Source organism: Mobula birostris, chromosome 9 (assembly GCF_030028105.1).
Source record: "Mobula birostris isolate sMobBir1 chromosome 9, sMobBir1.hap1, whole genome shotgun sequence".
Lineage (NCBI taxonomy): Eukaryota > Metazoa > Chordata > Chondrichthyes > Myliobatiformes > Myliobatidae > Mobula > Mobula birostris.
This window is the reverse complement of record NC_092378.1, coordinates 127702850-127724841: the sequence shown is the minus strand read 5'-3', so window position 1 is coordinate 127724841 and position 21992 is coordinate 127702850. Positions and strand designations below refer to the sequence as shown.

General features: G+C 42.9%; 1 protein-coding gene across 2 annotated transcripts in view; it reads right to left on the bottom strand.

Annotated features, from left to right (window-relative positions):
- Window positions 1–17467, bottom strand: part of clec19a (C-type lectin domain containing 19A) — a 54435-nt gene extending 36968 nt beyond the window's left edge. The window contains exon 1 of one of the 2 annotated variants that reach the window (XM_072268802.1): window positions 17277–17467. In XM_072268802.1, coding sequence (XP_072124903.1) covers window positions 17277–17427 — 151 coding nt within the window. In that variant the 5' untranslated portion in view covers window positions 17428–17467. Of the gene's footprint in view, window positions 1–169; window positions 246–17276 lie in introns of those variants that run through there. The other variant, XM_072268803.1, reaches the window with a different exon arrangement.
- Between the last annotated feature and the right edge of the window lie 4525 nt (window positions 17468–21992).

The window sequence follows — 21992 nt, the reverse complement described above, 5'->3', positions numbered from 1 at the left end:
CATCGAGGATCTGTGGATAGACCTCAAAAGAGCAGTGCATGTAAGACAGCCCAAGAATCTCACAGAACTAGAAGCCTTTTGCAAGGAAGAATGGATGAAAATCCCCCAAACAAGAATTGAAAGACTTTTATCTGGCTACAAAAAAGCGTTTACAAGCTGTGATACTTGCCAAAGCGGGTGTTACTAAGTACTGCCATGCAGGGTGCCCAAACTTTTGCTTCGGGCCCTTTTCCTTCTTTGTTATTTTGAAACTGTAAAAGATGGAAATAAAAAAGTTTTCTTGCTTAAAATATTAAAAATGTGTCATTTTTAACTTTATGCCTTTTGGAAATCAGGTCATCTTTTACTCACTTAGCTATTCACAGTAACAGAAATTTTGACCAGGGGTGCCCAAACTTTTGCATACCACTGTATACCTATTTTTGTAATAGGGGCAGGGGGTCGATGGCAGTGTGAAAGAAGGAAATACACACAACAACAGCGGTGTCAGAATAATTGGTAGAACTGAGAGACAGCTGAAGTTTACAGAAAGGGACAATGGTGGGTATGGGGGGGGAAATTTCATTGTGAAGTTGGGAACTTCAATTAAATGCGATGCATTCAGAAGCTTGTAGTTAATGTAGCTCAGAAAGAATAAATTTGATAGGCAAGAGAAAAATTGTGGGAGTAGATACAGAGAGCAGAACTTTCAGTGGGCTCAAACAGAGCAGGTAAATATTACTGGAATTCAAAGGCAAAACTGCTACCATCAGGAGGGAGGCACACACAAGACCATGTCTATGAACCGTTATTACACCTCAACCATTAGGCTCCTGAACCAGCGTGGAATAGGGGTGGCACAGAAGCATAGTTGGGTTGGCACGGTAGCATAGTGGTTAGCACAATGCTTTTACAGTACAGATGACCTGGGTTCAATTCCCGCTATTGCCTGTAAGGAGTTTGTACGTTCTCCCCATAACCATGTGGGTTTCCTCTTTTCTTTCTTTTTCAATCTTTTTATTAATTTCAACAGCATACACATTACAAAAGTACAGAGCAATTGGGATTGCATAACATAATTATTATTAATTAATACAAGTATACAGTCAAGTAACACATAGTTAGCAAACCTCCCAAAATCTCACAAATTAGCAATAGTATAAAAAGTATACATAAAAATACAAAAATATCATAAAAACAGAAAAAGAAAAAAATATCCCATTAGAAAAAAAAACTAATGTACCCAAACTAAAAGAAAACTAAGGAAAAGAAAGAAAGGGCTATTATGATACCTCAGATAGAAACAATAGTGTCACCATTTCCGCTCCTCTCCCCATATATTGAAATCACAAAATAGATTTGGAAAGGGTCAAATTACATCATGTGCAAATATTGAATAAATGGTCTCCCAAGTCTTATCAAATTTAATAGATGGGTCATAAATGACACTTTTAATTTTTTCTAGATTTAAACAAGACATAGTTTGAGAAAACCAATGAAATGTAGTAGGAGTGGGTTTCCCCTGGGTGCTCTGGTTTCCTCCCACAGTCCGAAGTCATAGCAGTTGTTAGGTTAATTCCCATGATTAGGCTAGAATTAAACTGGGGCGGGGGGGGGGGGGGGGGAATTGCTGACCAGCATGGCTTGAAAGACCAGAAAGGCCTACTCTGCGTTGTCTCTCAAACAACAAATAAACTTCACTCACCTCAACACTGAACTGATTCCACAACCTATGGACTCACTTTCAACGACTCTAACTCACGATCTCAGTATTACTTATTTCTTACTTTTAACCTTCTTTTAAAATTTGCATAGTTTGCTTTTTTGCACATTGACTGTCAATCTTCATTTGTATGCGGTTTTTCATTGATTCTGTGGTATTTCTTTGCTTTACTGTGAATGTCGGCAAGAAATTGAATCTCAAGGTGACATATACATATGTTGATAATAAATTTACTTTGAACTTTGAAACTATATACATCAGCAGTAGATAGGTTCAGATGGGTGACGTAACGGTAAGCAGTTTTACCGAGGACTATTGTCAGATCAACATAGTGGCTCTTTTTGCTGAAGAACATTAATGAGGAATCAGATGAAATTTTACAGAGTTGGTCTCAACCATGTTGAGTTTTAAGTGCTGCACCAGAGTTACCTGTTTTATTGGACTTGAGCTTGCTGTAATTGGTTTTGATTTCTTTAATTTCAGGCTGCATGCTATATTTGCGTAATTAGCCTGATACTTTCAAAATAAACCAAGAGTCGGAGATAATAAATTCTTCAATGTAAACTTGTTCCGCTCCAAAACTGTGTATACTTCCACTCCCATAACATTACTTAGCAGAGACCAGCTGCTGCTGAATTTATATCAAGAAATACAACATATCACATTTTAAAAGCAAGTCAAGATTACTTATAGGAAGAGGTACAGTCGACGTTTCGGGCCGAGACCCTTCGTCAGGACTAACTGAAGGAAGAGCTAGTAAGAGATTTGAAAGTGGGAGGGGGAGGGGGAGATCCGAAATGATAGGAGAAGACAGGAGGGGGAGGGATGGAGCCAAGAGCTGGACAGTTGATTGGCAAAAGGGATATGAGAAGGATCATGAGACAGGAGGCTTAGGGAGAAAGAAAAGGGGAGGGGGGAAAGCCCAGAGGATGGGCAAGGGGTATAGTGAGAGGGACAGAGGGAGAAAAAGGAGAGAGAGAGAGAGAGAGAGAAAGAATGTGTGTATATAAATAAATAATGGATGGGGTACAAGGGGGAGGTGGGGCATTAACGGAAGTTAGGGAAGTCAATGTTCATGCCATCAGGTTGGAGGCTACCCAGACGGAATGTAAGGTGTTGTTCCTCCAACCTGAGTGTGGCTTCACCTTGACAGTAGAGGAGGCCGTGGATAGACATATCAGAATGGGAATGGGACGCAGAATTAAAATGTGTGGCCACTGGGAGATCCTGCTTTCTCTGGCGGACAGAGCGTAGGTGTTCAGCGAAACGGTCTCCCAGTCTGCGTTGGGTCTCACCAATATATAGAAGGCCGCATCAGGAGCACTGGACGCAGTATATCGCCCCAGCCGACTCACAGGTGAAGTGTCGCCTCACCTGGAAGGACTGTCTGGGGCCCTGAATGGTAGTGAGGGAGGAAGTGTAAGGGCATGTGTAGCACTTGTTCCACTTACAAGGATAAGATTTAAGTTCCTCGGGGTCAATATCACAAATGACCTGACTTGGTCCAACCAAGCAGAGTCCACTGCCAAGAAGGCCCACCAGTGCCTTTACTTCCTGAGAAAACTAAAGAAATTTGGCCTGTCCCCTAAAACCCTCACTAATTTTTACAGATGCACCGTAGAAAGCATTATTCTAGGATGCATCACAACCTGGTATGGAAGTTGTCCTGTCCAAGACCGAAAGAAGCTGCAGAAGATCATGAACATGGCGCAGCACATCACACAAATCAATCGTCTGTCCTTGGACTCAGCTTTATACCGCACGCTGTCGGAGAAGTGCTGCCAGGATAATCAAGGACATGACCCACCCAGCCAACTCACTTTTCATCCCTCTTCCCTCCGGGAGAAGGCTCAGGAGCTTGAAGACTGATAAGGCCAGATTTGGGAACAGCTTCTTTCCAACTGTGATAAGACTGCTGAACGGATCCTGACCCAGATCTGGGCTGTACCCTCCAAATATCCGGATCCGCACCTTGATTTTTTTGCACTGCCTTACTTCCCATTTTTCTATTTTCTATTTAAGATTTATAATTTAAATTTTTAATATTTACTATCGATTTGTAATCCAGGGAGCGGGAAGCGCAGAATCAAATATCGCTGTGATGATTGTACGTTCTAGTATCAATTGTTTGGCGACAATAAAGTATAAAGTATAAGTGCCGGGGGGGAGAACGGTGGGGAGGGATGGGGGGACGAATGGACAAGGAAGTCGCATAGGCAGCGATCCCTGCTGAAAGCAGAGAGGCGGGAGGGAAAGATGTGCTTAGTGGTGGGATCCCGTTGGAGGTGGTGGAAGTTACGGAGAATTACATGTTGGACCTGGAGTCTAGTGGGGTGGTAGGGGAGGACAAGGGGAACCCTATTCCTAGTGGGGTGGCGGGAGGATGGGGTGAGAGCGGATGTGCGTGAAATGGGAGAGATGCGTTTGAGAGCAGAGTTGATGGTGGAGGAAGGGAAGCCCTTTTCTTTAAAAAAGGAGGACATCTCCTTCATCCTGGAATGAAAAGCCTCATCCTGAGAGCAGATGCGGTGGAGAAGAGGAATAGTCCAGATAGCTGTGAGAGTCCGTAGGCTTCTCGTAGACATCAGTAGATAAGCTGTCTCCAGAGATAGAGACAGAAAGATCTAGAAAGGGGAGGGAGGTGTCGGAAATGGACCAGGTAAACTTGAGGGCAGGGTGAAAGTTGGAGGCAAAGTTAATGAAGTCAACGAGCTCAGCATGTGTGCAGGAAGCAGCACCAATGCAGTCGTCGATGTGGGGGGCAGATACCAATATAGGTTTGGAACATGGATTGTTCCACAGAGCCAACAAAAAGGCAGGCATAGCTGGGACTCATACGGGTGCCCATGGCTACACCTTTAGTTTGGAGGAAGTGGGAAGAGCCAAAGGAGAAATTATTAAGAGTAAGGACTAATTCCGCTAGATGGAGCAGAGTGGTGGTAGAGGGGAACTGGTTAGGTCTAGAATCCAAAAAGCGTAGAGCTTTGAGACCTTCCTGATGGGGGATGGAAGTATATAGGGACTGGACATCCATGGTGAAAATGAAGCATTGGGGGCGAAGGAACTTAAAATCATCAAAAAGTTTAAGAGCGTGAGAAGTGTCACGAACATAGGTGGGAAGGGATTGAACAAGGGGGGATAAAACAGTGTCGAGGTATGCAGAAACGAGTTCAGTGGGGCAGGAGCAAGCTGAGACATAGGTCTACCTGGACAGGCAGGTTTGTGGATCTTGGGTAGGAGGTAGAAACAGGAAGTGTGGGGTGTGGGAACTATAAGGTTGGTAGCAGTGGATGGGAGATCCCCTGAGCGATAAAACTGGTGATAGTATGGGAGACAATGGCCTGGTGCTCCTTAGTGGGGTCGTGATCGAGGGGTAAATAAGAGGAGGTATCCGCGAGTTCCCCTTGTCCTCACCTACCACCCCACCAGCCTCCGGGTCCAACATATAATTCTCCGTAACTTCCGCCACCTCCAATGGGATTCGACCACTGAGCACATCTTCCACACCCCCCCCCTGCTTTCAGCAGGGATCGCTCCCTATGCGACTTCCTTGTCCATTCGTCCCACCGATCTCCCTCCTAGCACTTATCCTTGTAAGCGGAACAAGTGCTACACATGCCCTGATACTTCCTCCCTTACCACCATTCAGGGCCCCAGACAGTCCTTCCAGGTGAGGCAACACTTCACCTGCGAGTTGGCTGGGGTGATATACTGCGTCCGGTGCTCCCGATGCGGCCTTCTATATATTGGCAAGACCCGACGCAGACTGGGAGACCGCTTTGCTGAACACCTATGCTCTGTCTGCCAGAGAAAGCAGGATCTCCCAGTGGCCACACATTTTAATTCCACATCCCATTCCCATTCTGATATGTCTAACCACGGCCTCCTCTACTGTCAAGATGAAGCCACACTCAGGTTGGAGGAACAACACCTTACATTCCGTCTGGGTAGCCTCCAACATGATGGCATGAACATTGACTTCTCTAACTTCCGTTAATGTCCCACCTCCCCCTCGTACCCCATCCGTTATTGCCTATCCTCTGGGCTTTCCCCCTCCCCCTTTCTTTCTCCCTGGGCCTCCCATCGCATGATCCTCTCATATCCCTTTTGTCAGTCAACTGTCCAGCTCTTGGCTCCATCCCTCCTCCTCCTGTCTTCTCCTATCATTTTGGATCTCCCCCTCCCCCTCCCACTTTCAAATCTCTTACTAGCTCTTCTTTCAGTTAGTCCTGACGAAGGGTCTCAGCCGGAAACGTCAACTGTACCTCTTCCTATAGATGCTGCCCGGCCTGCTGCGTTCACTAGCAACTTTTATGTGTGTTGCTTGAAATTCCAGCATCTGCAGGTTTCCTCGTGTCAAGATTACTTGTCATACACATTTCAAGACAACAAGCAACTAGAGCCAAAGGATTAAAAAAAAACAAATAAATTACTGGTTGGGGAAGTGGATTCTACAATAAACGTATTGATATGGCACGATTTAAGATAACATTGAAATTAATTCTGGCAGCAGAGACAATTCAACCATGATTACTAAGATAAACATTAATGTGTGAACTCAAACATTGTATCCTAACGGGATTCAAGTAGGTAAATTATTGCACTTCATCTTATATTGGGTTGGAAATTATCTTATCCTTTTATGAGTGAAAGGTTAGAAATAGGAGAGACTGGATACAAATTGCAAAATTAGCTTTAGCAAGAATTGTGATCATTTCACTGACATTAGGAAGGCAAGAAGCACTGGAGGATAGCTAGTAACTATTTTACATAAAAGCTATAAATACTGGAAACGCTGAAGTAGGCTGGGGAAAAATGAGCTAGTGTTTCCAGTCAAACTCCTTTCCTCAGAACTGGGAAATTTCAGAAATGAACAAGTTTCAGGAAGCAGAGAAAACGAGTAGGGCTGAGAGAAGGTCAAAGACGGGGTGGAAGGCCAAAGAGGAACAGTAATACAAGGTGAGAGATGGTAAGCACGCAGTTAAAGAATCAAGCCATTTCAAATCAGTCAAGCCAATCCTGGTGTGGAGTAGCAGAGTGACCTCACAAACACAAGAAAATCTGCAGACACTGGAAATTCAAAGCAATAGACACAAAATGCTTGAGGAACTCAACAGGGCAAGGCAGCATCTATGGAAAAGAATGAACAGAGACCCTTCATCAGGACCTCCAGCATTTTGTGTGTGTAGTGAACTATCAGTGATAAAGGCAACTGCACCTGATGATGAATGCTGTTGTGCAATTTCAATTCAGTGCAGAAATATGATAGTTTATTAATTTGCATTAATTTCTGTTCAGTCAGAAATTGTTGTTAAAATTAAGAAATACACATCCAACAGCCAGACTGCAAAGAAAAGTAATGCTGTATTGCCATAGCATTACATTGCAATGCAGGACAGTTAAATTAACATCCAGTGACGGAAATGCTCAAAACTGATTGTACAAGTAACTGATGCATATGAACCAGAACAGGCATCCAAAACAAACCTATATTGCCAAGATACTGTGTCTGTGAACCGAGAGGTAAATACATCATTTAATTAATTATTTGTTATATAATTCTGCCCCAAACTAACATTCTGAAATACGGTTTACAGACCCACATTGTCCTTGTGATGTTATCAAATGTTATACAACACAAGCTTATACTAAGAAAGAAATCTGTAGGAATAGTTCAAACTCTTGTGAAAAAGAATTCATTATTTTTCTTGTGCGTCCAGTTTTGTTTTCTAAAATGTTGTTATTTTAAGTGAACGCAATTTTGGTCCAGACAAGGAAACTCTAGTAAGTTGCTGGAGGGACATATACGTACTGGCAAGACAGCTGAAGTTCAGGACAGAATGCAGAGCGAGTGTCCTTAAAAGGAGATATACAGTATCTATAGTAGTGGCTGTGAATTGTTGCCATATTTGTTACATTAAGATTGGAATGTAAAGAAACATTCAGTTGTATTGATAAAGGGTTTTTCACTGTCATTGTTGACAGGTGATCTGTCTTTCCTCAGATAGCAAACTCTTTTGAGGAAAGTAGTGTGATATGATGACGACCATTGCCTTGTATGTGGAAAGTACATATAGGAACTAAAAATGGTCATTTCAAATTATAGGCAAGACTAAAAGCTTAAGGTTTACATAGAAAATAGCAGAATTCAGAAACTAATTAACACTTATGGAAGAATCCTGAAACTAATGACAGAAATAATATCACAACTGCGTAGAAACTCGATTTGTAGTTCCTTGTTAAAATCTCACTAATTCTACATGATGCAAAAATGGAATATGACATAGTTCACTGATATTATGCACTGGCATGGTAACAGTAAGGAATATAAATGTATTGCCAGTCACCAATAATGATTCTGTGGAATTCGTTGCCACAGAGGGCCGTGGAGGCTGTCGTGTCTTTGCAACTACACATCAATGAAATAAAAGCATGCACGAGAAGGCTTTAACTGGTGTATTCACATTGCAGTGAAAGAGAGAGGGAACAATGCGCATGTGTAGACAACAGCACATGCATAGACAACAGATATAGATAGTGCTGGGGGGGGGGGGGAATCATTGTTATAAAAGAAATAGATCCATACATTACAGAGGCCATGTCAGTGGGTGTATTTAAAGCAGGGGTTGATAGGCTCTTGATTTGTAAGGGTGTCAAAGGTTATGGGAGAAGGCAGGAGAATGGGGCTGAGAAGGATAATAAATCAGCCATTATGGAATAGCAGAGCAGACTTAATAGACCAATTGGCGTAATTCTGCTCCTATGTCTTACGATCTTATAAATCAGCTAATCAGTTATGATCATCCCAATGTACTTAACATCTCTAAAAGAAAGTAATGAACTTAGACAATAGCAGAGCTTCTCATTGAAATATCGGTTATAATCGATACCTGTACCCGGCCTGAAGCCCGAGAGAGCCTGTTTATCATATACTGGGAAAGCACAAGATACTTTTTTAAAGATGATCAAGATTTGGAAATATGGTAATTCCCATCTGCAGCTTTTCTACCTCAGCTTCTATGAATCTGCAGTAAAAAGCATCTTTCTTCTGCTGCTCTAAATATGAAGGCATATAGCATAAATGTACCTGCTCTGATCCATAATGAAACCTTTTGAAAATTCTAACCAATGAGCATTATACAGCCAGTTTTGGTCTTGCGTACAACTCAGAAAGTGAACACCTCACAATGATAAAATGATATGTTGTGTAGATTGTATGCAAGACACAACTGGCTGCATTATGCTCATTGGTTAGAGTTTTCAAAAGGTTTCATTTTTGGAGTAAAATGGGATCAACAGAAGAAAGGCACCATGCTTTTTACTGTGGATGCATAGAAGCTGAGGTAAAAAACAATGTGCTATGAAATGGTGTAAACTGCCTGGAAAGAAGGCCTTCCACACTCATCGCTGCTGACCACAAATTTGAACAATTCTTTACAATCGGATCATGCGCTATTGGAGTCTGTGATTACCCCACACAGGTGCAAGGGGAATATTGGCTTACCAATTCTCAGGCCAGCGGCTAACCCTACTATGTCAGGTCGAGGCTTAGACATTCCCTGGAGAGCTTAGTAACTGTCCTCTGGCTCCACCATCTGGTGCCAGCTCTAAATACAACATCAAGGATCAGACATGCCGACTTGGCTAGCCATGAGTAAGTATCCTCAGATGTGCATGATAGTGCATATTGATCTGTCATCGCACAATGTTTTCCACCACATATTCCCCCCTTACAGTAGTTTTACTGCCTCTGATCTTACTTTGGGAAACCTTGCTTAAAACATTGATAATTTAAGCAACTTCTGTACCCTAAACAAAATAATATCGTCTAATCTAATGGTCTGTAGTACTTTATTGGATTACATGACAGAAAATCTGTGCAAACCTTATTTGCTGAAATGTATTAGAGATTTAGAAACTCCATTTATTCCCAAGTTGTACATGTGCATTACTTTAATAGGCCTCCTACTGCAGCTGTCTGTGTAATTATAAAGCAAAATGTTAGGGAAAAAACTCCTAAAATTATTACAATTAAAAAAAAATCCTTAAACTACCTCAGTGGTGATCGACAATGACAAAGTCACAGTTGCAGCAGTTACATGTGTAACAGTTGGTCTACAGATAGATTATCCTTTGAGATGGTAGAATTTGCATCTCCCCCAATTTCACTTGGAATTAACTCCCTATCTGGGATTCAGTAAACGGATTTCCAAGTCTATTCTGAGATGAATGAATACTTCTTCTCAGGCACACTCTCAGGATCAAGGATGTGGGCCACGGAGTCATACAGCACAGAAACAAGCCCTTCGCACCAACCGGTCTGTCTGTCCATTCTGGCCCATCGAGCCACACCGCTCAGCAACCTCTGATTTAACCCTAGCCTAATCATGGGACAGTTTACAATGGCCAATTAACCTACTCATTGGTATGTATTTGTACTGTGGGAGGAAACTGGAGCACCTGGAGGAAACACACAGTCATGGGGAGACCATGCAAATTCCTTACAGACATCGGTGGGAATTGAACCTGGCTGGTACTACGTGGCCACGCCACCCAAGTTAGTCCCACTTACCTACGTTTGGCCCCAGTCCTTCTAATTCTTTCCTTTTTTCCATGTACCTGTCCAACTGTCTTTTAAAATGTGTTATTATACTCATCTGTTCCACTTCCACTGGCAACCCATTCCATTTGGCATCATCCTAAGTGAAGAACTTGCTCCTCAAGTCCCTTTCAAATCTCTTCACTCTTATCTTATAACTATGCCCCCTACTTTTGGACTCTACCACAGGTTTGAGTACCTCTTATCTGAAAACCCAAAGCCTCCGAAATCTGAATTCTTTTTTTGAGTGCTGACATGATATTGCAAATGGAAACCTCCACAAGGTGCTGGGAAAGTTACCAGGCAGTGAGCAGGTCTCTGAGCATAGCAGACCGTTCTGAGAAGTGAGCTCACATGTAATGAACAGAAATTAATGAAAAATAGAAAAACACTGCAGAAAGTAGAAAATGAAGATCTCAAATGTGTATTGAAAGAGTGGATTTGCCAGCAGAGTGAACATATCTTAGTCAAGAAACAGGCAAACATCTATCACGACAAACTGAAAATTGAAGATAATTGTGAATATTCAGCAGGCTGGTTACAGAAATTTAAGAAAAGATTTGTGGTGATCAAGCATCGTTTGCTGATCATGAAGCAGCAGGGAAATTAATTGATGAGTTTGCCAAGATCGCCACTGATGAAAGTCTAACACTAGAAGTCTACAATGCTGATTGTTTTTATACCCTACATAAAACCTAAGTAACAATACACCGCACCATAACTTTAAAAAAAATCAAAACACAGCATTATAGATGGAGACTGAAAGTCTGCCATTGTTTGTTGTTATTCAACAGCTGATTCAGGTATTCTCCCAATCAGTTCTGCTGCTTTTGTTACCCTGAACACATTATATTTTCATTACATTAATGGTATGTAATAATTTTCACTGTTCAATACATATATGTGATGAACAAATGCAAGACAAAGACTGCTTACCAGTAGCACATATATTCAGAGTTGGAAATGATGGCAAATCCCAAGCTATCTCATTATATATTCCAAATTCCAAAAAAATCCAAAATAAAAGCACATCTGGTCCAAAGCATTTTGAATAAGGTGTACTCAATCTGGGGAATAGACTGAACGTATTCACCCTATCTAAGCCCCTCATGATTTTATACCCTTGATTACCTCTTAGTCTCTGACATTCCATGGAAAAAAAGTCCAACTGCTCCCTGTAATTTAGTCCACTGAGTCCTAGCAACATCCCTGTAGATCTTTACTCCTCTATTTCCAGTTTATAACCACCTTTCCTACAACAGCGTGACCAAAACTGAACACAATACACCATGCTGTCTTAGTAAAGCCTTGTACAACTGCAACATAATCTCTCAAATTCAAGTTTAAATTTATTGTCAATCAACCGTACACATTTATACTGCCAAATGAAACAACGTCCCTCGGGACCAAGGTGCAGAACACATTACATACAACTCACAACACAAAAGGTAATATTACCACAAATAAATTAAGAAAGGACAAGGTGAATTTATGACACAAGTTAAAAAAGTAAGCAACGTGCTACTGGTGTTTTAAATGTGATAAGACCTAGGTGGTGGCAGGGAGTTCAGTGGTCTCTTAGCTTGAAGCTAGTTCACATCCGAACAGTTCTTGTTCTAATGCTATGGTACCTCCTGCCTGATGGTAGGATGTCAGAAGGATTGTTGGATGGATAGGAGGAACTGTTGACAATGCTAAGTGTCCTGGATACACAGCGCTCCTGATAAACATCTTGGATGAGTGGAAGAGACACTAATGATCCTCCTAACAGTCCTCACAATCCTTTGTAGGGTCTTATGGTCAGATGCCTGGCAATTCCCATATCAGACAGTGATCCAGCTGGTCAGGACATTCTCAAATGTTCCACTGCAACACACGCACACACACACACACACACACACGCACACACACACGCACACACGCACGCACACACGCACGCACACGCGCACGCACACACACGCGCACGCACACACACACGCACGCACACACACACGCACGCACACACACACGCACGCACACACACACGCACGCACGCACACACACACGCACACACGCACGCACACACACGCACATGCACGCACGCACATGCACGCACACACACGCACACACACACGCACGCACGCACACAAAACACTGGAGGAGCTCAGCTGGCCTGGCAGCATCTATGGAAAAGAGTAAGAAGATGGGGGGGGGGAAGGGGAGGAAAGAGTACAAGGTGGTAGCTGATAGGTGAAACGGGGAGGGGGTGAGGATGAAGTAACTGTGAGGGTAATTCTGAAAGAGATAGAGGGCTGGAGAAGGGGAAGACCATGGAAGAAAGGAACACCAGAAGGAGGGGATGGGCACGTAATGAGATAAGGTGAGGGGGAAAATGGGATGGGGAATGGCGAAGGGGGGAGGGGAAGGGAGAACAATTACTGGAAATTTTGAAATCGATGCTCATGCCATCAGGCTACAGGCCGCCCAGACGGAATACAAGATATTGCTCCTCCAACCCGAGTGTGGCTACATCGCGGCAGTAGAGGAAGTCATGGACTGACATGTTGGAATGGGAATGGGAAGTAGAAGTAAAATAGGTGGCCACTGGGAGATCACAGTTCTTCTGGCAGATGGAGCGTAGGTGCTCGGCAAAGTGGTCTCCCAAACTATGTGGGGTCTCACTGATGTACAGGAGGCCACACCGGGAGCACTGGATACAATAGATGACCCCAACAGACTCACAGGTGAAGTGTCGCTCTCCGGTTGGAGGATCAACACTTTATATTCTGACCGGATAGCCTCTACCTAAAGACTTCTCATCTTTTTTTCCCCCCAGTCCTGACGAAGGGTCTCAATCAAAATGTCAAATGTTTACTCTTTTCCATTAACTGCTGCCTGGCCTGCTGAGTTCCTTCAGCATTTTGGTGTGTATTGCTTGGATTCCCAGCATCTGCAGATTTTCTTGTGAACGTTCTATTGGGTAAAATGGGGAGACAGGTGGGGAGGCCTCACTCATCTCAATCTCCCCAGGAAGTTGCTGTGCTTACTTAGCTAAGGAAGTGATAACACGAGACTAGGTAAGATCATCTGTCATGTGCACTCCCAGAAACTTGGTATCCCTAATTCTTTCCATTTATGTGCAGTAAGGAGTGGTCAACCTACATCTTCCTAAAGTCCACATTCATCTGTTTAGTCTTGTCCAAGTTGAAACTCAAGCTGTTGTGCTCACACCATTCTGCCAGCCACTCTGCCGCCTCTCCGTATGTTATCATGTACAAATTAATCATTATTGTTGATGAGGCTTTTCTATGCTCTATATTCACTGCCCTGACTGATGAAAGCAGGTATACCAAAAGCCTTCTTCACCACTCTGTGACCCACTTTCAGGGAATCATGTATCTGAACTTCTACAACCATCCCCAGGCTTCGACTGGTTACCATGAAAGTCCTACCTTGATTTAACGTTCCAAAAAGTAAAACCTTGCAGTTATCAGAACTAAACTCAATTTGCCATTCCTCAGCCTACTTACCCAACTCACCAATATATCCTATAGTTTTGTGGGTTCTGAGTTGGCCAATGAGACCAATGTGGGACTGCTCTACAGATGAGGCAGGCAATGGTCTGTTGTAGTCAGTGGGTGATTAGTCTGTGGGCTGACTGCTCATTTTGCCATTTACTCAGAGTTCCTGTGTGCTCCTGATGCAGGGGCTCAAGTTTTGGTAACATCCCAAAAGCTGCTTCTCTACTTTGAATGCTCATGGGCCAGAGATTCCCAGGAGTCTGTTATGTGAAACAATTTTTTTTTAAGGAAGCTTTAAGCCCATCATGTAATCTCTTTCCATGACGAGAGCTGGAGTTCAAATTAATCCATACCTGTTTAATGAGCACCTCCTTGTAATTGGTTCCAATTGATCATTATTTCCCCTGTTCAGAAATAGTAAATAATGCAGGAGATGATCCCATTTAAACAACCCCGCCATTCAGCTCATTCCAATCCTAGCTGCTGGGAGAACAACCCACCAATGCTATCACGTCTCCTTATTGAATTCCAGGGCCCCTAGGATACACAAAAGATGCTGGAATCGGGAACAAAAAGACTGAACCAAGGGTCAAACAGCATCTGTGGAAATCGCACAAAATGACCGAGAGGGAAGAGGAAATATTGCCCATATATTGCTGTAGCAGGGGAGGTGGGATAGAGGAATGTAGGTGATAAGTGGATTCAGACGGAGAGGAGTTGATGAGCAGGTGGAACCAGTTAGGAGAGGGGGAAAGGGAGAGTGAAAAAAGTGAGGAGAAAAGGGTGGATAAGAATGTGTGGGAAGAGAATGAGAGGGGGGTGGGTTACCTGAGACTGTAACATTCAGTGTTCGTACTATTGGTTTGTAAGCTAGCTGTAGAGAATACAAGATGTTATTCTAATTTGCATTTGGCCTCTCCATTAAAATGCTACTGGATGTTTGAGTCGGCCATTGCAGACAGAGCCCAGACACTCCACAAAGGAGCCAACTCGCCCAAACCTCGTTTCACAAACGTTGCGGAGGCTGCGTCGCAAACTCTGAGTGCGGCAGACCAGCCTGGAAGGGGTGCATGTGCACATCTGCCTCACCTGCGAAGGGTGTTTATGTCCCTTGATGGTGGTGAGGGAGGAGATGAGACAACAGGTGTTACACCTCCTGCGGTTGCAGGGGAAAGTGAACCCGGGACGGGGAGAAGTGGGGAAAGTGAACCCGGGAGCCACAAGAGAGTGCAAGCAGAAGTTGGGGGGGAAGTGAAGAGGGAAAGGGTCGATGGCTGTTTTGATCACCTTGGAACTGGCAGAAATAGTGGAGGATGCTGCGTTGGAAGCAGAGGCTGTTGGGGTGGAAGGCAGAAACCAAGGGAGCTGTACTGAAGTTCTGTCTAGACGAAGGGGTTGAATGCAGCCTTGCAGGAAATGGAGCAAATGCCCCCAAGGGTTCCATCAACTACGGTCGAGGGGATGCCATGTTCGTGGAAGGAGAAAGACACTTCAGAGGGCCTGGAGTAGAAAACAGGTCTTTGGCGAGATCATTTGCATTGGAAATGGAGCCTTTGGGGGAGAAAGGATCCATTGTAACAGAAGCCTGCTTCATGTGAGTATTCAGCCTTCCAGTCGGCAAACAGCACATCATCCTTTGCCATTTCTGCTAGTTCCAACATAATCAGTCACATCTTCACCCCACAGCCCCACCTTTCTTATTTCCCACAGAGTCCACTTCCTTTGGGAGTCCCTGGTCCACTCACCCACCTGCTGGGCACTTGTAAGGGGTACAATACCAGTCGCTTTCACCTCCTCCCTCACCCGTCGGTTGAGGCAGAGGTGTACCTCCTCTCCCCATCTGGTTCCACTTATGAGCTACCAGCCTTTTGACTGAATCCAACCCCTCCCAATCTTCTATAGCTCCTTACTGACAAACTTTCCTTTCCGCTCTCTGTCCCGATGCAGGGTCTTGACCTGAAACAATAACTTACCAGACGCTGCTTGGCCGGCTAAGTTCTCCAAACATTCTGCTGAGAGAGACCTTAGGCAAACCATTTATCAAGAGTTGTCAATAGGGGATTGTTCCTTTTACTGTTTATGTTCTGACTCACACCTCTCAACCAATTGCCAACCTATGTCAAAAGGTTATCTTGCATTCTGTGAGCTTTCAATTAAATCAGTAATCTTCAGGGCAAATTTTACTGAATCCTTTCTGGGAATCATTGGTGAAAGATAACTCTCAATGAGAATCTCCTGGTTCCCAAGCATCCAACCAGATTAGACAGATGTGACCTGCCCTTCACAAATCTAGGCTGACTTTCTTTGATCAGTTCAAACCTACCAAGTACTCAGTCATTCTGTCTCTGAAAACACATTCCAATAATTTCTCCATGACTAATGTTAAACTGACAGGCTTGTAGTTATCTGGTTCATCCCACCGTCTCTTTGTAAATAATGCAGCCAAATCTCCAATTCTCCCATACAAATATTAACTAATTTATTTTTTTTACTTTATGTCACATTAAGGCATAGTTTAATCACAAATCCATTAGCATTTTTAATTTATAGTAAATCTGATTGACTCACATTTGCAACCTCTATAGCTCTTTAGCGTTACTTAATATTTTTATATCCTGCTAATTCCATCCATACAGGATACCTAATTACCCATTAGGAGTTCATCCTAGACAGCAATGATTTCTTACTCCCATGATGCTTGCTGAGTTTTTTTTACCAACTTGAACAATTTGATTTACTCATTAACAATTCCATGCAAAATAGCAGAAGATAACTAAATACGTGCTAACGGAAGATACATACTATAATATGACCAGGAAATGTTAAAAACGCCTTCCACTGCGCATCCTTGCAGGGATGTAACAGTTACATCATTGATCAGCGGACTGTGTGCCTCGTTAACTCCCGATTGTGTCAGACCAGAGCATGTATAATGCAAAACACCACTTTATTACATTAACGCAAAAATAATGTTCTAATTTCTTGGGCTATTAATCCCCTGTGCACCGTACAGCGTCTTCCCGCCAGGCATTTGCCCAGAAGTGCCACACATCTGAGGCGAGACATTTAAGCCCTGGAAGTTCCCAGTCTAGTCTGGAACATTGTCGACAGGGTGATGTTCTAAATTCTTGGGAAATATTATTCTGATACGTATATGTACAGATTTATCGGCGCTGTTGCCAATCAACACTCTGCAACGTGTTTCCAAGATAAATCTTCATTCCCCATTTTATCGCGCTTACAAGTTAAGGAAAATGTTGACCAATTTTCCCGTGCGAGTTCGGTCTAGTTTCGTTTTTCTATTTTGATGGGGAATTATTAAGGAACGAAAGAGAAAAAATGTCATTATACATTTTACTTCAGCGCAATGTAATGATAAAGATTTTTAAACATCCTGCATGTGGACTTGACAAAGTCATTAAACTATTCCCATTAAGATGTAACTTCCAGCAAGTTTCCAGAAAGTTTTTCTTACCTTGGCTAATTTGAATTTGTGTCGGGAGGACAGCCGTTTCTGAAATTACCGCAAGAGACAGGACTACCCCTACATTCCAGCTAATCATTGTGATAGCCCTTGGACCGTCTCCCACTCGCAGATCAAACCCAGCGAACCCTCCGCACTTCATTCAGTACAAATTCCTACCGACTGCTGCCGCACTCCACCCTCGCCTTTATGGAAATTAGACACTGGGGTCACGAGGCTGATTTTGCATCCTAAAAAGGTACGTTCGGTTCCAGAGAGGGAAAAAAAATAACGTTAGGGATTCGGATAAGGAGTGCCTATTGTGTTAATTTTATTCATAGTCATGAAGTAGAGAGATTTATTAAGTTTGTCTACCACCAGCAACACAGCATAATATATAATAGTGGAGAGACTACATTTTTGAAAGATAGTGAAGAGAAAAAAGTTGAGAATTTCCTCTGATCGTTGCTGTGTTGGGCTGAGGACAACGTGTACTGTCCATGATGGTAATTGTATATGGTTTAGATTTTGTTCTGAAGCATATTTTCTCCTCACAGATTTTGTCCCAACTGAGGAGCATTTCCTGAATTGTCTGAATTCACTGTCCATTTAAGCTAAATGGGTTACTACCTCTACTGAAATACTCAAAAGCAGTAAGATAGAGAGATAGATACTTTATTGATCCCAAAGGAAATGACAGTGTCACAGTAAAATTACAAGTGCACAGATAGACAAATGTGCAAATATTAAAAGAGAAGTAAGAAAGAATTTTTAAAAAGTTATCTCAAGCTGTCTAACAGGAGGGGGTCATCACTTCCCCTGCTATAGTTTGACTCATTATAGAGCCTAATGGCCGAGGGTAAGAATGGCCTCATATCATGCTCTTTGAAGCAGCGTAATTGTCTTAGTCTATTACAAAAAGTGCTCCTCTGTTCAGCCAAGGTGGCATGCAAAGTGTGAGAAACATTGTCCAGAATTGCCAATAAGCAGCCTAAAATAAATAGATTATAGGTTAGATTAGATTCAACTTTATTGTCATTGTGCCAAGTTCAGATACAAAGCCAATGAAATACAATTAGCATCTGACCAGAAATGCAAAGAATAGTGTTATTTCCAAAATAACTGCAAATAAAAAGTAAGTGCTACAGCACACAAGTATAAAAGTACTGAGAGAGTCCAATATGGGTGCAATACTGCTTAGCACTGTGATGTGAGGTTCAGCAGGGTCACAGCCTCAGGGAAGAAGCTCTTCCTGTGCCTGCTGGTGTGGGAGCGGAGGCTCCTGTAGTGCCTACTGGATGGGAGGAGAGTAAAAAGTCCATGGTTAGGGTGAGATGCATCCTTGATAATGCTTTTTGCCCTGTCCAGGCAGCTTTTATGGTAAATGTTCTCAATGGTGGGCAATTGGGTGCCGATAATCCGCTGGGCAGTCTTCACCACCCACTGGAGTGCTTTGTGGTCTGATGCGGGACATTGCCATACCACACTGAGATGGTGCAGTTGGTGAGTATGCTCTCAGTGTTACAGCGGTAAAAGTCCATCAGTATCCTGGGACAGAGGTGAGCTTTCTTGATGCTCTGGAGGAAATAAAGGCGCTATTGCGCCTTTTTGATCAGGATGGAGGAGTTCAGAGACCAGGTGAGATCCTCAGAAATGTGGACACCAAGGAATTTGAAGCTTGATACACGCTCCACTACAGCTCTGTTGATGTAGATGGGGACATGAGTGTGGCTCCTAGAATGCTTGAAGTCTACAATAATCTCCTTGGTCTTCTGGGTGTTAAGGGCCAGGTTGTTATCAGCACACCACACGGCCAGGTGCTGGACCTCCTCCCTGTAGGCTGTCTTGTCATCCCCTCTGATCAGGCCAACCACCGTGGTGTCATCTGCGAACTTGATTATGGAGTTAGAACCATGTACAGGAATGCAATCATAGGTGAAAAGGGAGTACAGAAGAGGGCTCAGCACACAGCCTTGAGGCACACCAGTATTCAGGGTGAGAATGGAGGAGGAGAGTTTGTCTAACTTAACTGATTGGGGTCTGTTAGTCAGAAAGTCCAAGGTCCAATTGCACAGGGATGAGCTGATACCAAGCTGGCGAAGATTGGCGATCAGCTTGGAGGGGATCACAGAATTGAATGCCGAATTAAAATCAAAGAACAGCATTCTGTCATAAAAGTCGAGGCTGTCCAGGTGGATCAGGTCAGAATGAAGTGCCGTGGAGGTGGCATCCTCTGTAGACTTGTTGGTGCGGTAGGCAAATTGATGGGAGTCCAGGGTAGTGGGCAGACAGGATTTCAGATGTGATAGAACCAGTCTCTCAAAGCATTTTGCAATGATGTGGGTGAGTACAACTGGGCAAAAGTCATTCAGGCCCGTGGCAGTGGAATGCTTCGGCACTGGCACAATGGTGGCAATCTTGAAGCTTGTGGGGACAATTGCCTGTTCCAGGGACAGATTGAAAATGTCCGTGAAGACCCTGGCCAACTGCCCTGCACAGACTCTGAGCACACGGCCAGGTATTCCAACCGGACCAGCTGCCTTCCGTACATTCCCGCTGCTCAGGGTGGCGCAAACATTGGAAGTGGAAAGTGAAAGTGAAATATTCAAGGCTATACTGATAGTAACACATCTATGGCCATTTGGATAGGGTTAGAATATGGTTAATATGCCTGTCCCATCATTCAGAAAGACTAATGAATCTTTCTCTATCTTAATACCAAATTCTATCATTTTCCCCTCAGTCCTTTATGCCTCTACTCTCCAGAAATCTAGCTATCTCTTTTGCAAATGTTTTCAAATGACTTGGCCTCCAGAGGTTTCTGTGACAGGAGATTCTGCAGATTCTTGCCTCTCAAACTGACAAAAGTTTTCCCTATCTCACTCTTAAATACTGCCCCATACTCTGTACTGTGATTCTAGTTACTTCAGGGAAAACATCCCCCCTTAATCAGCCTGATATGCCCTGTCAGAACTTTGGACATTTCAATTGCATCCTTCTTTCTTCTAGCCTCTGGTGAATACACCCCTAGTTAACCATCCTTATAAAGCATGATCTTGATCCCAAGAAACAGTCTGGTGAACCTTCACCGCATCCGCTCTATGGTAAGCATATCACTTCTTGGGTAAGAAGAACAGAACTATCTAGTTGTGTTGTCCTTAAGGTCCTGTATAGTTGTAGCAAGAGCGATCACTTGGAAATTATTGACCAAGAATTATGTGTACATTTTAGGCACTGCGCTATGGTTTACCTAGAATTGTGAACAGCAAGATAGTAGCCAGCCCCTATTGGTTTCAGTGACAGCATTTAGTACCATTGTAGGCTGAAACAGGTAATGCAACCTGTGGAATAAGCACTTGTGTAGTTAAATGCAGAGATCCAGGAATCACTGTTCATAATTCTCTGCTTCCAGTCATGATATACCATCTTCTCCGGTGTAATCAAAGCAAACCAATGGTCCATGAACAACTGAAAAACACTATAAAACTTCTAGGCTAACTGTGCATAAGTTGTTAATTTTTTACTAAGCCATACTTAGTATTCTGGTACTTAAAAAGTCTAATTTTCATGAAAATATTTTAATGGACTTATTAAATTACATTGTGTTAGTTTTATATTTCAGCTTCTATATTAATCTCTTGTGTATGTTCCATTGATTTGTAAGCTATTAATAATTCATTAAAATTTGCATTTTTCCTTCCTAGTTTGCTACTTATGAGAATACTGCAATGTGATTGGCTGCTCAGTCGGGTGAATGTCATCACTGTTGATGGACGCCATGGATCCTGTTGGACTGAGCCTGCAGTTACTGATGGTAGAAGAGAGAGCATCACAGAAATCACTGGATTGTATTGGCAGCTTCCATTGATGTCAGTGACAAGTGCCATTCCTTCACCACTGATTGAGAATTCCAGTCATTAATGTGACATGATTCAAAAGGATGCATACTTCTCCATCACTATATTGGATTCAGCTCTCCACCGTCTTTTTATATCTATCAACCCCACAATATTGGCCAACTCTCAAAGGTGATTCTTCCCAAACTGCACTTGTTTAGGCTGAAACAGGCAATTTTTTTTAAGGGCAATGGGGAAAAAAAGTAATTATTTTGCTACTTCATTGAAAAGAAGATCACAGTCTGGACTTTTTAAGTATACTTTAATCGAGGTAAATATAAGTCACATTGAAATTTGATTACTTTCCCATTTAATGCCAAGCAGCATGATGAGCAGAGATCAAAATGTGGATTTGGTGCCTCCCTTGAATCTAGTTTTTGATGTGGACTTGCCCATTTATCTCCATTTTAAGATTGTGCGCATTTTAATGCTATTGCTTGTATTCCAGGGCAGAACTTGGGATCAGCAGAATCACCAGATGATCAGGTTTAATGTCTGGGTTGAGCACAGGGAAGAATCTCCAGGCTTTCTACTTTGTTGTAAATTTTCAGCCTTTTCAGCGCTTGTTGAATATGACTTATGGGTGAACTAATCACAGAAATACATGAATAGCAAATAATGCAATAAACATCATTAGGCAATGTTATATCTAATATTTAAATTAGCAAGTGATTGGCTACACTCCAAAGGGAAGCTGATTTAAAACAATTTGTCATGCAGGAAGAAACCATACAAACAGCACTGGGAGTTTGATGTCCCCTAGTGGGTTGTGAGCTGTGACACCAAGAACTTTAAACTGTGAGACAAAACAAAACCTCATTATAGTTTGCCT